At 38.8% G+C, this 14,021-nt stretch overlaps 1 protein-coding gene across 4 annotated transcripts in view; it reads right to left on the bottom strand.

The window, feature by feature from the left end:
* kcnt2 (potassium channel, sodium activated subfamily T, member 2) overlaps positions 1-14,021 on the bottom strand; it is a 196,843-nt gene that overhangs the window by 126,378 nt on the left and 56,444 nt on the right. For all 4 annotated transcript variants that reach the window (XM_031901050.1, XM_031901051.1, XM_031901048.1 and 1 more), the window contains exon 2: positions 8,861-8,940. In XM_031901050.1, the coding sequence (XP_031756910.1) occupies positions 8,861-8,940 (80 nt within the window). The remainder of the gene's footprint in view (positions 1-8,860; positions 8,941-14,021) is intronic.

Below are 14,021 nucleotides of genomic sequence, written 5' to 3'. Positions count from 1 at the left end.
AAGCATGGGTTTTTTATGTCTGTGTTGGTACTCTATGAGGTGTGGATTAGAGTCTAATCCAAGTGCAAATTTGACTAATCTATTCCAGAGGTCTGTGAAGTAAGGAGCAGGGGCAAACTTTAATTTAGAATACACAATATACTGTAGAAATACCAGGCCACCAAGTGGTATAAAGTTTTAGCCACATCTTAGCTGCCTTTGGGCAACAATACTGGGGATCTACACTGCTATTTAGTTTAAGCCAATCACTTTATACTTTTTAAACTGATCTCTTGGGTTCCACCAGTAGTCTCATTAAATGCAGATGTTTAAAGCTTTGGTTTGATAGATCTCTGCTATCGCGGGCTACTTACCACTCTGAAATGTCTTTCCACCGGCAACAATAACAGTAGCTGGTGGAAAGGCCTTCTCATCGCTTTAGTTTTCCGAAATCACGCAAAGTTGCCTGCAGGAAGGAACCATGGAGCGTGTTAGTTGCCTGCGATAGATCTCTGCTCCAAAATGCCTTTCCACCGACAACAATAGGAGTCACTGGTGGAAAGGCCTTCTGTACCTTCCTTCAAGCAACTTCACATGCCTTAGGGCTCTAGCACACGGGGGAGATTAGTCGCCCGCGACAAAACTCCCTGTTCGCGGGCGACTAATCTCCCCAAGTTGCCTACCCCTGCCATCCCACCGGCGAACATGTAAGTCGCCGGCGGGATGGCAGACGCGGCGGCGCGATTTTGCGCAAATCGCTGAAAAAGACTCGCAAGTCTTTTTCGGCGATTTCCTGAAATCGCCAGAGCCCTTAGGAAAATCAAAGTGATGTGGAGGCCTTTCCACCGCGGCTCCTATTGTTGCCAGAGATCTATCGCAGACAACTAACACCGTTCATGGGACATCAAACTTACTCATGGGTGGGGACAAGCAAATTACTCATTTTTGTCTAGCTGTGCATTCAGAACACTGTCTATATAAGAGATACAGCCTAATAATTCAAAACCATTTCAATCTAGCAGACAGTAGAGATGTAGCGAACCTCACAAAAAAAGTTTGCGAACCCGTTCGCGAACTTCTGCCAAAAAGTGCGAACTTTGCGAACCCCATAGACTTCAATGGGAAGGCGAATTTTAAAACCTAGAAAAGCCATTTCTGGCCAGAAAACTGATTTTAAAGTTGTTTAAAGGGTGCCACGACCTGGACAGTGGCATGCAGGAGGGGGATCAAGGGCAAAAATTTCTCTGAAAAATATGTTGTTGACACAGCGTTGTGTTTTGTGCTGTAAAGGGCAGAAATCACACCACATTTCTAAACTTGTGTAATAAACTGCTTTTACAAGGACTATTGGGTTACAGCAGATGAGATCAGCAGGACAGCTGCCCACAGCAGCTACATACAGAGCAGTAGAAAGTAGATTACTAGTCAGCAAAGCTACCTAAACTGTCCCTCAAACCCCTGCACAGCTCTCTCCCTATGCTAACTCTTCAAGCACACACAGGCAGAATGTAAAATGGCTGCTGAGCTTCAGTTTAAATATGAAAGGGAGTGGTCCGGGGGTGGTCCAGGAGGGAGAGCTGCCTGATTGGCTGCCATGTATTTGCTGGCTCTGGGGTGAGAGGTCAAAATTTGGCTCCAGCTAAGGCGAACCCAAAATTGCGAACATCGCTAAAAGTTCGCGAACTTGCGAACACTCGATTTTCGTGCAAATTAGTTTGCTACATCTCTAGCAGACAGCCAGTTTTGATATATTTAGATCTCCTTAGTGCAACATACTGGAACGTGACTTCTGTGGGGGTAGGACTTAGAGAACAATCACACAATAACCATCAAGGTTAAGCAAACAAAGGCCAAAAGCAGCAATAAAGTCTTTCTCAATGCAAACAATGTGAGAAAAGAACTTCTTGTAACAGCGCTATTCACATGCATAAGATATACAAATAGACCTTGAAGAATGGCTAATGTTGCTTTGTTTCAATAATATTTGTCAGCTAGGGTAATAAGATTTCTTTTTGGACACATCCATTATATTCCAATATTCTTACTGCTGCTACACAGCAAAGCTTGATACTTGACATTGTTTCCCTATTGTGGCTAAGTAGTTTCTGGGTCAGCAACTCCTAGATCTTTTTCTTTTATATACACTGACTATCCAATATATACAATGCAAGCTTCTAGCATGAAAGCATAACTGTCAGATTCTTAATGGTGAGAGCACATCTGCATTCAAGTAGAACTCATCTTTGTGGCTATTCTGTCAACAACAGACAGAGATAAGGCATTCTTTTTGGTGTCTCTGTCTATATTATATTATATTTATATATACCTACCAGACAACCAAGCCTAAAAGGGTTTGCTAATAGGTTTTTTTTGGTTGCACAAATGCAAAAATTTGTTGCAATGTGCCATTTGGGTCCCATAGTACAGTGCTGTCCAACTTCTGTTGTACCGAGGGCCGGAATTTTTCCGACCTACGTGGTGGAGGGCCGATAATGGAAGCCAGTTTTGACCACTCCCCTTTTTGAAACCGCACCCACTTGAAACCACACCCATGTTATCACATGACCATACCCATATTAATGGTTGTAGTACAGCAAAAACCTGCCATACTCTGCCTGCCCTACCCTGCCTGTGTGTGCCATACTCTGCCTGCCCTACCCTGCCTGTGTGTGCCATACTCTGTCTTCCCTACCCTGCCTGTGTGTGCCATACTCTGCCTTCCCTACCCTGCCTGTGTGTGCCATACTCTGCCTTCTCTAACCTGCCTGTGTGTGCCATACTCTGCCTGCCCTACCCTGCCTGTGTGCCATACTTTCACTGTGTGTGCCATTCTTGGCTGGTTTGTGCCATACTTGGCCTGTGTGTGCCATACTCTGCTTGCCCTACCCTGCCTGTGTGTGTATGGCACACACAGGCAGCCTACAGTGACACAATGATGGCACTGCTCCTACAGTCTGCACAGTAACTATATATTAAAAAACGTTTTAATTGCAGTACCACCTCAGTATATGTTCTTTTTGTAGAGTGCAGGGATTATTTGTGGGTTTCTACTGCTCCTGAGGTGTGAACAGGGGAACAATGGGGGTGATTACAGCCTGAGCCTGAGGTGTGAACAATGCAGGGGGTGAACAATGCAGAGATTAAAAGGTGTGAACAACACAGGGGATTACATATTTAAACAATACAGCCTGATTACAGCCTGAATCTGAGGTGAGAACCATGCAGGGGGGGGCAGTTAATCTCAGTACTGATACCATTTAAAGCTTACACAAGAGTAAGCCATCAAAGCAGCCAGACAGGTGGGGGGCCACACAGAGGGGGGTCGCGGGCCGCATGCGGCCCGCGGGCCGCCAGTTGGACAGCACTGCCATAGTACATGAATGGGATTCATTATCTGAAAATCCATTATTCAGAAAGCTCCAAATTATAGGAGGACCATCTCCCATAGACTCTTCTTTAATCAAATAATTCAGCTTTTTAAAAAAAAATGAATTTTCTCAGTAATAATAAAACAGTACCTTGTACTTGATCTCAACTAACATATAATTAATCCTTATTGGAGGCAAAACAATTCTTCTGGGTTTATTTAATATTTAAATGATTTTTTTGGTAGACAAGGTATAGAGACCCAAATTATGGAAAGACCCCTTTTCAGGAAAACCCGAGCATTCTGGATAACAGGTGCCATACATGTGTATGTTTAGCCCTCAGGGTCAGAAACACTTGTCAGATGAAATATACTAGTCTGAATGCCTACTGTTACCATCAGTTATATACCTCAGCACCAGAACCAACCACTCCTCTACTAATTCTATGTATTAAGCAAAAGAAAAAAAAATAGATTGAAGAACTGATGGCATGTTTCGCTTTAAAGCTTTATCACAGCCTAAAATTTAGCATGTCCATTCTGCAATATCAAAGATGTGTTTCATATGTAATGTGAATTATTTAATGTCTTTTATTAGAGCTAACTACAAAAAGAACTTGATTTTAAAGCTGATTCAATCTTTTGTCGGTCCATTTTTATTTTCTAAACTCTCCATATAATGCAAAAATGTTTTCTATTAAGTCACTTCAATTATCTTATATCTGTTTCAGTAGCTGCTTTCTTCAGATTTCTACATATCATGAATTAAATTTTAACACCAACAAAAAAAACTGCAACCACTCTTTTCAAAAGTGTGTGTCAACTGAAATGTTTCCTAATCAACACGCACTTGTTGCTCAGCAAACTATAGAGTGCCTATGTCCTTTGATATTATGACTAAGTGATAAATGGTATAGCAGTTGGAGCAACAGCCAAATGTAAGCAGCTTAAGCAGCTTTTCAAACTTTTTTAATGACAATAGAACATTGATGGATGAGACCTAAAGGTTCCAAGTGGGGGTGTGAAGGAATTTGCATGACATAAACCAAGAGGTGTTGGATGTTGAAAAAGTCGTGCGAAATGTCGTGCGCCCGCGCGAAAAATTCGGAAAGACTGCCGCTGTTTGCAATGCTTTGGTACGAAAATTACGTGACTTTCGGATCGGCAATACGATTTTTTCGTGACTAATACGATTTTTTCGTAAGCATTTTCAGGATATTTGCGATCTTCTGAAATTTTCGTTTCCAATCCGAATTTTTCCCATTCGGGATTCGAACTCGGGTTTTGATAAATCTGCCCCTAAATGTACAGACATGGGTGGTTTTATAAAGAACACATATACTCAGAATATTGATGTTTTGGCTGCATATTTACAGGGTTATATACATCCGTTAATATTCTGACTAGATCAGGTAAGGGTGATATTGTGTCCAAAGCTAGAGTTTGTGGCTAAATGTGGGTTTTCTGAAAAAAAAAAAAAAAGATCAGACTGTAAGAAGACCAAGAGCTACAGATCCATCCAACACCAGCACCAATACCAGATCCTGTGTACTCAGTCAACTGCTACATTGAACTAAAGAAAACCAAACGCTTGGAGGAAAAACCCCAGATGCTGCAAGAACTTAATGTGTTGTGTACTGGGTAGGGAAGTGGGGGAGTGATGGGAGTGGCAAGGAATCCTGCCTGGATCACAAAGACCCCAGCCCTGGAAAGAATGGAGTTTGTGGACAGAAATGTTTCACAGTCTGTTTAATGTCTGGATTTAATTCTCTGCAAAGACTAAATACAACTTATACAGTAAGCAGGTGAATATTTCTGACTGGTGACTGAAAATATCTACTGAAGACTAGAAAGGAAATGATCGACTCATTCAGTGTTGCAACTAATCCCGTACATACCCCAAAACCTGCCACTTGCAATAGATTTGGATACTTATTCATCCTAAATGGGAAACAGAAAGAGCTGGAGAAGTGATATGTAACCAGTTCTATTAGCATTTCTAGAAAATTTAAGAGCCTTGGTTTAGCATTCTCTATAACGCAATTACAAACTATCATGTTATACAGTTATATAAAAAAAAAAAAGAATGTTTTAATGTGTTGTGGATCAATTCTGAGCAGAACTGATCCAAGTGGGGGAGTGTAGTTATATGTTTGGGGACTATGCATACATACCTGCAAGTGTATAATATTAGTATCATTTAATTGTATGACTGTACATAGTGCACAAGATATCTGTATAGATTTAAACAGTGAGTCAGTCAGATGTTAATTAAGTTGCTTAAGTTGGGAATGCTTTGAAGTGCCTTTGTGTTGGTTACCTTGGTATTTATTATAGGGGGGTGATCAACACCAAGATATCACAGGAAGCCAAATGGAGGGTCTTTTGCATTTCAAAGTTGAATTGTGTGTACAGTTGTTTATGGTAAGACAGCTCCTTAGGGCTCTGGCACACGGGGGAGATCGCCGAAAAAGACTTGCGAGTCTTTTTCGGCGATTTGCGCGAAATCGCGCCGCCGCGTCTGCCATCCCGCCGGCGACTTACATGTTCGCCGGTGGGATGGCAGGGGTAGGCAACTCGGGGAGATTAGTCGCCCGCGAACAGGGAGTTAATCGCGGGCGACTAATCTCCCCCGTGTGCCAGAGCCCTTATGGGAACTACCCGACTGACTAACACAATAAGATTCTGATAACTGATTATCTTGTCAGCCAATCAGAACACATCCCTACTTTGGTCAGGGAGAGCCCTAAGGGCTCTGGCACACGGGGAGATTAGTCGCCCGCAACAAAACTCCCTGTTCGCGGGCGACTAATCTCCCCGAGTTGCCTTCCCCTGCCATCCCACCGGCAACAATGTAAGTCGCCGGTGGGATGGCACACGCGGCGGCACGATTTTCCGCAAATCGCCGAAAAAGCCTCGCGATCCCACCGACGACTTACATTGTTGCCGGTGGGATGGCAGGGGAAGGCAACTCGGGGAGATTAGTCGCCCGCGAACAGGGAGTTTTGTCGCGGGCGACTAATCTCCTCGTGTGCCAGAGCCCTAAGAGTATAACTTGTGAAACTCTTATACTCACTTAGTTGGACAGATTTGATAGAAACTTAGACAGATAGACACACACACACAAAGATATATGATTTAGGTTAGGGAGAAGTCCTGAAGGCTGATCCCTATAGAACAGATCCTGTGGGCATATTTAAAGGAACTCTGTATCAATTGCTGTCTCTGGGCTGGATAATCAAAATAAATTAGCTTCATCTCTGGAAAAGAACCGTGGTTGTTTCCTTTTACCTGGCTGTGGTAAATATTGGAATATCCAGTATATTTGTAATAATATACTACATCTACACGATACACACCAATGATATGTCAGCAGCACTCTCTCCAATCTTTTCAATCTAGCTGAATTTCTATTTTCCCATAATAGCAAACTCCTTACCTGATTTGAGGAATCTTCCCTGCTAAATTGGTATTAATCTCCAGAACGATTGAATTTCTAGCCCTGTTAATTATAAAACCACCTCTGCTTCTGTTCAGAAATATATTTTTCTCTAATTGTATTTTGAGCCAGCCAATGATTAGTTTTCAGGCCAAAAGGCCACATTTCTGGCTTAGGTTTTCCAGGTAAAGCTATATATAGCATTCTGCACAACTGCACAAAATTCTGTCCCTGGACCCAGTTACATTTCTATAGCCTTAGTAAGATATGTTTCAATCATATGATATGATATTCTGCTACCCATCTAAGCCCCTGGGAACACCAGTGGCATTGTTATAATGGCTACATAAAAGCTGCCTTGGAACAGTCACTGATAACGGTGACAGACACTTCAAAATATATCATGGGCTTGCACTTTTTTGTTTCTCAGTATTTTAAGACACAGGTACCCATGGCAGTCCTGAAACATCATTATGTTAACCTGTTACAGGTATAAATGTATCTCTCATTGGCCATCCACATAGTGGCACCTTCTAATGTGATTGCCTCAAAGACCCTTTGTCCTTATTATTGCATGCTGCAAAACATTCATTTCAAGGGGATACAGTTACCAGGGACTTCAGTAAGGTTGCTCTGTATGTACATGTCTTACAGTTTCACCAACAATTAAGGAATGGTAAGACGTTATCATTTTTTACCCACTTCAGCTTCTGCATTTAAGCATAGTACTGTTCATGGGGTTCTAGACTTGGTGTGATTTATTAATGTTAGAGTTTAAAATTGTTAATTGTTGTTTATGTTCATCTATAAAGCATAAATAAAAATTGAAAAACTTGAATTTAAAACTTTTACTAAAAGCTTGCGAGTTCATAAAGAAGTCAACGGGAGTTGTCCTAGGCAAAATATATGTGGTTTTCCAATGCAAGCTTTTTACACTTTTTTTTAGAGTTTGTTGACTCATTAACCCTTTCACTGCCAGCCAATTTGGTCCCGGAACTATTGCTGCCAGTTTTTGAACATTTTGCACTCCAAGGGACTTTTAGTTAATTAAGGAAAACAATATATCATTTTTTTGGGCAACCTAGGCTTTCAAAATATGCTAGAATTCTTGTGTCATTCCACTTCTGTAACAAGATATAGGTTTCTAAATGTCATATAAATACATATATACCAGAAACAAAAACTATTTCATGCAAAATACAACTGATTTGGAAAGTTCCATGTCTCCTGAATGTGCCAATACCAAATATATATAGTTTTATGGAGATTTCTCACTCAAAAAAAAGCAGTACAGTAGCACTGCTCCAGAAAGCTGCATACTTTAGATTTCAAGGCCAAACATTCCACTAACAGAAGGTTTATCCCAGAAAATTATACATTTTTTAAAAGAACAGATTCTGGGGATCCAGAATAGGTTAAACCGTCTGTTTACTCCAAACTACCAAGTTTCAATGCTTTTTTAAATACATCACTTTTTATCAAAATTTGCAAAATATTTGAAAAATTGCATTTTAAGCTTTCAGTCTATAGCATCTTATCTCTTACAGTTCATAAGGTAACCAGATAATACACCAGATAATACATATAAACATCCTAAATATGAATTAAGGGGTCCACTGAACAGTTTGATGAAGTATGTGGAATGTAGGGGCTGTAAAATAAAAATGACCCCATATGATCTATCATTTCTGTCATTTCAGATCCTGCAAACTCCACCCATTTACATCATTTTATGTGGGATATAAAGCTATGCTTACTCCAGAAAGCCATATATTTTTGGAAAGTACACATTCCCCTGAATTCAGAAAGTACCAACCCGCAAAGCTTTCCCAAAGTTGGCAATTTAAATGAAGGTGAAAAATCACCTTTTACCTTGCAGCATACATTAGCAGTGGTAATATATAATTGCAACAAAACTTTGCATTAGAACTACAGTATGTGTTATCAGTTCACATTGAAATAATAATGCATAGAAATAACACTGAAATAATCTAAAAAAGCTAATACGTGTTGAAAATGAATTCTTGGTCTACACATTTCTCAATTGGTTTTCAGACTCATGCATAAATACATACTTGATCTTTGGTTTTTGATGAAGAAAAGCTTCAACCTTTCTTTAAAGGTGTTTTCATTCACATAAAACTCCACTTGCACCCTGTGGAGAAAGAAATATTGAAGAGCAGTTACCAACAGATGTAATTTTCCTTACGCCTTGAGGGTCAGAGAGGTTTTTCAATGTACTTGCAAAAAGCGTGTTGAAGATCGCTTTGTCTCCCAAGCAGTGTTATGTCACAGTGTTTACTGCATGAAGACTATTTGATATATAACATTTCTCTTTCATTAAATTCACTTTTAAATAGACACAATTGTAAAATTCTGTGTGTGATTTTCTTTGACATGACTGGAATATTAATTATGGTGTGAACAACGGACTGAGACAGTCTTATTACTTTTGTACAAGCTCAGGCAAAGTCAAAATGCAATCCTTTATATTTTCTATAAACTACACTTCCCAGAAGCCAACGAACAGCAATCATCTGTGGGGGGTTGTGTATATTGTAGCTCAGCAACCAGGAGGGGAGGGATAAAGGTTGTCCATTTCTGTAATGGATAGTGAGCTACTAAATGCAACATTACATAATGGAGATATTGCAACCTTTGTTGCAGCTCTGTGGAATAATAAATTCTAGACGCAATGAACTGATTTGGACTTAAATATTTGCCGTCTATTGTGGGTGGGAGTGGTGTAACTACAGAGGAAGCAGACTTTGCAGCTGTGGGGGGGGGGAGGCCTGCTTCCTCTGCAGGGGGGGGGGCATGAGAGTGACCCGCGGCACACACATAATTGTTGGTTGCCCCGAAAGAGAAAAATAATTGCACTCAATGATGGTCACCTGTGATTTCACCCAGGAAAAAACTTTTTCAGGGGGTGCACAGGCCCCCATAGTTATGCCACTGGTGGGTGGTGCCCAGATTCACTGAGAAGCAGAGGGACTTTAGGTCCCAGAATCCATGACTTCACTATGGAACAAAGTGGGTGGAGAACTGGTCCCTGCATGCAGAAACAGACATCATGGTTTCATTTTAATTACTAAATCATATATGTCTGAGTAAAAAACAAATGTAAATATATATTATTTTTTAAGGTTCATATGGATGAATAGCAGAGGACCTGCATAGGTATATAAGCAATAAAAATAAGAATAACAATAAAATAAGATAGCAAGGGAACTGAAAACCATAGAAAAGGGCCAGGTAAAAAGTTTCTTACAAAAGGTCAATCTATAAAGTAGTAAAAGTTCATTTAAATGCAAACTTCTCTTGAATGCTGATTTACTGTACTGTAACATCCGGTGTGCAGTTGGGCCCACACGGAAAGATGAAATCAGCCAGTCTCACCAATTGTCAGCAAAACTAACCAAAAACATAATATTCCGTTTATCTTTTATTCTCACTGTTTATGGGGAAAGTTTGTTGCAAAATGGTAGCATAAACACTATTAGAGCCATTAGAAAAATTAAAACATGAATAAAAGATTTAACTCAAGACTCCAGAAGGAAGCAGTTCAATATTTTCCTCATTTTCCTGACAGTTAGAGAAGTGTTTTGATGAGATGTGACACATCAATGCAAATGCATGAGTCAGTTTGGCAGAATGTGTTAAGCTTTGAGAAGCCGAAAATAATTCAGCTCTATGGGGTGTTAGAGCTCAGCACCCCTCTGAATCCTTAATTTCTGCTTCAAATAACAAGCAGGGATAAAGGCTTATGTTATGCACAGCAGTTCTGTGCCAGTGTATTTAAGCCAGTGGAGAAATGCCAGAAAACCGTTTTGCCTCCTACTCGTGAGGTGGTTTTGGTCTAGAATAGCTAAAATATATATTTCTGGACTGAAAATACAGTTGGAGTCTGGTGGTTTCCATTCCCATCAATAACAGGAGGGGCAGGGTATTTCTCACTGGCTTAAATACATTGCTCAGCAAAAACAAAAATATCAAACACCGGACTGGTTTTATATGTCTTCATAACAGTGGGAATATCATTTAAATGAGAGTGTTATTCTGCTTTGTTTTTTGTTGTTATTTTGCTTTTGTATTTCTTATAATTAAGCAAGTGCCCCATTTGTTCTCCAATGCAGAATCACATTCATTAACTTTATTATTGTTTGCATCAATACGTTAGAGAAGTGTTAAAGAGTGTTGGAGTGGTATTTCCTAGCTTCAAAAATGTTGTCAAATGGTTCAGTCAGTGTTCAATGTTTAAAAATTACCAGCTTACTGATATAATTGCCTTCTTTATTCCTACGTATTCGCATACTCAACATTTATAACCCATAAAGAGATAACTATCATTTTCCCAGTTCTCTTCAGTTATGTATAATAATTCAAATGCAGTGTTAGATGGCGTAATAGAATATTTGAAAGACAGAAAGAGTACTTTTCTAGAAAATAAATGTAGAGGCAAATGGGGGAATGTAATAAAAGTTGTAAATGAGCATAAATAAGAATAAACATTTGCATGTCGCAATGTAATATTGTTCATTAGACTGTTATTTCATTGCGAATTTCAATTGCGCATTGCAAACTTTTAAGACAAGCTTGAAAGTGGCGTAATCTTTTGGAGCTAACGCAACTTATTTATTAAGAAGTTTTATTACATACACTGTCGCAAACAATAACATTTGCAAACTTTCTTCCACTGTTGGAAGTTGTCGCTAAACAGTTTCCATGTTCACAACACCCATATAAAATTTGCGCAAAGGCAAGTTTGTTCGCACAAAGACATACATTTTCACAATGCAAATAATTTTTGTGTTACCAACATTTATTATGTTCCACAAACAGTGAAAGAGGACTGTTTTGTCTTTATTTCAAAGTACATGCTTCTAAAAGAATACATAGTAGTTCCAACTTTAACCTGAGCATCAGTACAAATATATCAGCAAGACTATAAACCTTAGCAGACTGATGACTGCAAAGTATGGTGAGCTCTAACTTCACTCTTTGATAAATTGAAAACTGTTTATGTGTTCCCAATGAATATATCATATATCAGTTGCCAAAGCTGAGGTTTTAGGAGTTCATTGTTTTTATATAGACACTCTTCCCAATGATCTTATTCTTTTGTGATTGGCATTTGATTCTAACCCCCCAGCTACCAGTGTATTCAACATAATAAAAAACATTTCCAAAACATTTACAAAAATGTAGTAAAAGACTTTTTGGCCACTTGTATGAATTGCTTGCCATTAGCTAACATGTTTTTTTTAAAGCTAAGCGACTGACTGATCCAATCAGATTGGATAGTGATTGTTCAGAGTGGATGAGTAATGGCCAAGCAAGCAAAGCAATAGCTGGCCAGTTAGGTCAGTTTTTAACCAATGTTTTGAACAAGTTGTATGGCTGTAATAGCTAGTTTGACCTCTATGTAAGCTTTCTGTAAAAATATTTGGGTAATACATCTCTACTCTGGTCAGTGGAAATGGATGGCCATATCATGAAATAAAACCAAATTATTGCATCCATGAAAGTCAATACAAAGTTTAATCGTAAATTGTTGGAGCTATATAAATAAATAATAATAATAATAATAATCAGAGAATAGCATTTTGAGGTCATTCTATATTTACAAAATGTGTTTTAATTCAAGATGTAAAGGTCTGCAGCTCTAGAATACAGTGTAATCATCGCAGTGTTCAAACAACATATAGACTCGCTAATTAAGAAATGATTACACACACCTGCACAACTGACAAATCACATTGTTCATTGGCTTGGGGAATGAGTTTAATGGCCTTTTCTGGCAATTTCCTTCATGACTGCATTTACGTTGATTTACTAATCATAAATCCTTTCTAAATGGTTCTGCTGGAATACTCAAGAAGCAAATTTATAAACAACATTTTAATATTCTTATATTTACTGTATACTAAAGAAGAACTATACATATTTTATATACAGGTATAGGACCTGTTATCCTGAATGCTTATGACCAGGTGTTTCCCGGTTTCCGCAATTTGGATCTCCATGCTTTAAGTCTATTAATAAATCATTTAAATATTAGATAAATCCAATAGGGTTGTTTTCCTTCCAATAAGGATTAATTATATCTTAGTTGGGATCAAGTACAAGGTACTGTTTTATTATTACAGGGACAATTTTTTGGATAATGGGTTTTCAGATAATGAGTCCCATTCATGTACTACGGGACCCAAATGGCTCATTGCGACAAATTTTGCATTTGTGCAACCAAAAAAACGTACAATAGATCCCATATCTGTATATATATATATATATATATATATATATATATATATACACATACTGTACATATTGGAAGGAGCGCCCAATGGTCTGGACTGCTGTCTGACCTGTTCCTGTATATCGACTAGAGACTCTTGTTAACCCTTTGGACACTGAGCTTTGGACTAATATTATTACCTATACATTTTATTTTTCCCAATAGGTTAATTACTATACAAATACGAATACTATATGAAACAAACTGTGTTGTATGTCACCCCAGCTAATTTCTTAATTAATCATTCTTGTTAACATAGGCTTTCAAATGAAGATTATTTGACAATCCTTGCACTTTAGATTCAGCAAAATAGAAGGCAAAGCTTTATCCGATCATGATTCTTCTAAGTAATGCCAAGTTCTTTCCAAAGCTGAAATGCTATTGTTTCATAAATCTATTCTAGAAATTAACATTTTTATTGCAAATTATCCACTGGAGACAGTTCAGTTTATGTACAGTATTTATATTCCCATATTTTTGTGCAACTAGCATCCCTTAAAACTGATACCTGGTCCATGTAATGAATATTTAGAAATACCAGTGTTTCCCACAGGATGCCAACTATAGTTTTACCAGCCTAGAAAACAAGCAATATTGCACAGAGCTCACCAAAACAATTGCCTATTATAAAACAGAATTGATAGATGATGTGGGTCACTTCATGGAGGGGAAATTTGCCACCTTGCAATTTCTGGATGACGTCTGCCCAACGTTAAAGGAGAAGGAAAGTAATTTTGGCATTTTACTGCCAATAGATTCACCACATTAGTGCCACCTAGAACACTATATTTATTCTGCAGAAAGCTTTATCATACCTGAGTAAAGAGCCCTAGAAGCTTTCTCTGTTTGTGTAAGATTGCAGCTGCCATTTTAGCTTGGTCTTCATAGCTTCCTGCTGTAGCTCTAGAGGCTGGTAGCTCAGATTACACATTCCTAAG

The sequence above is a fragment of the Xenopus tropicalis genome, chromosome 4, assembly GCF_000004195.4.
Source record: "Xenopus tropicalis strain Nigerian chromosome 4, UCB_Xtro_10.0, whole genome shotgun sequence".
Taxonomy (NCBI): Eukaryota; Metazoa; Chordata; class Amphibia; order Anura; family Pipidae; genus Xenopus; species Xenopus tropicalis.
This window is presented reverse-complemented; position numbering and strand designations above follow the sequence as displayed.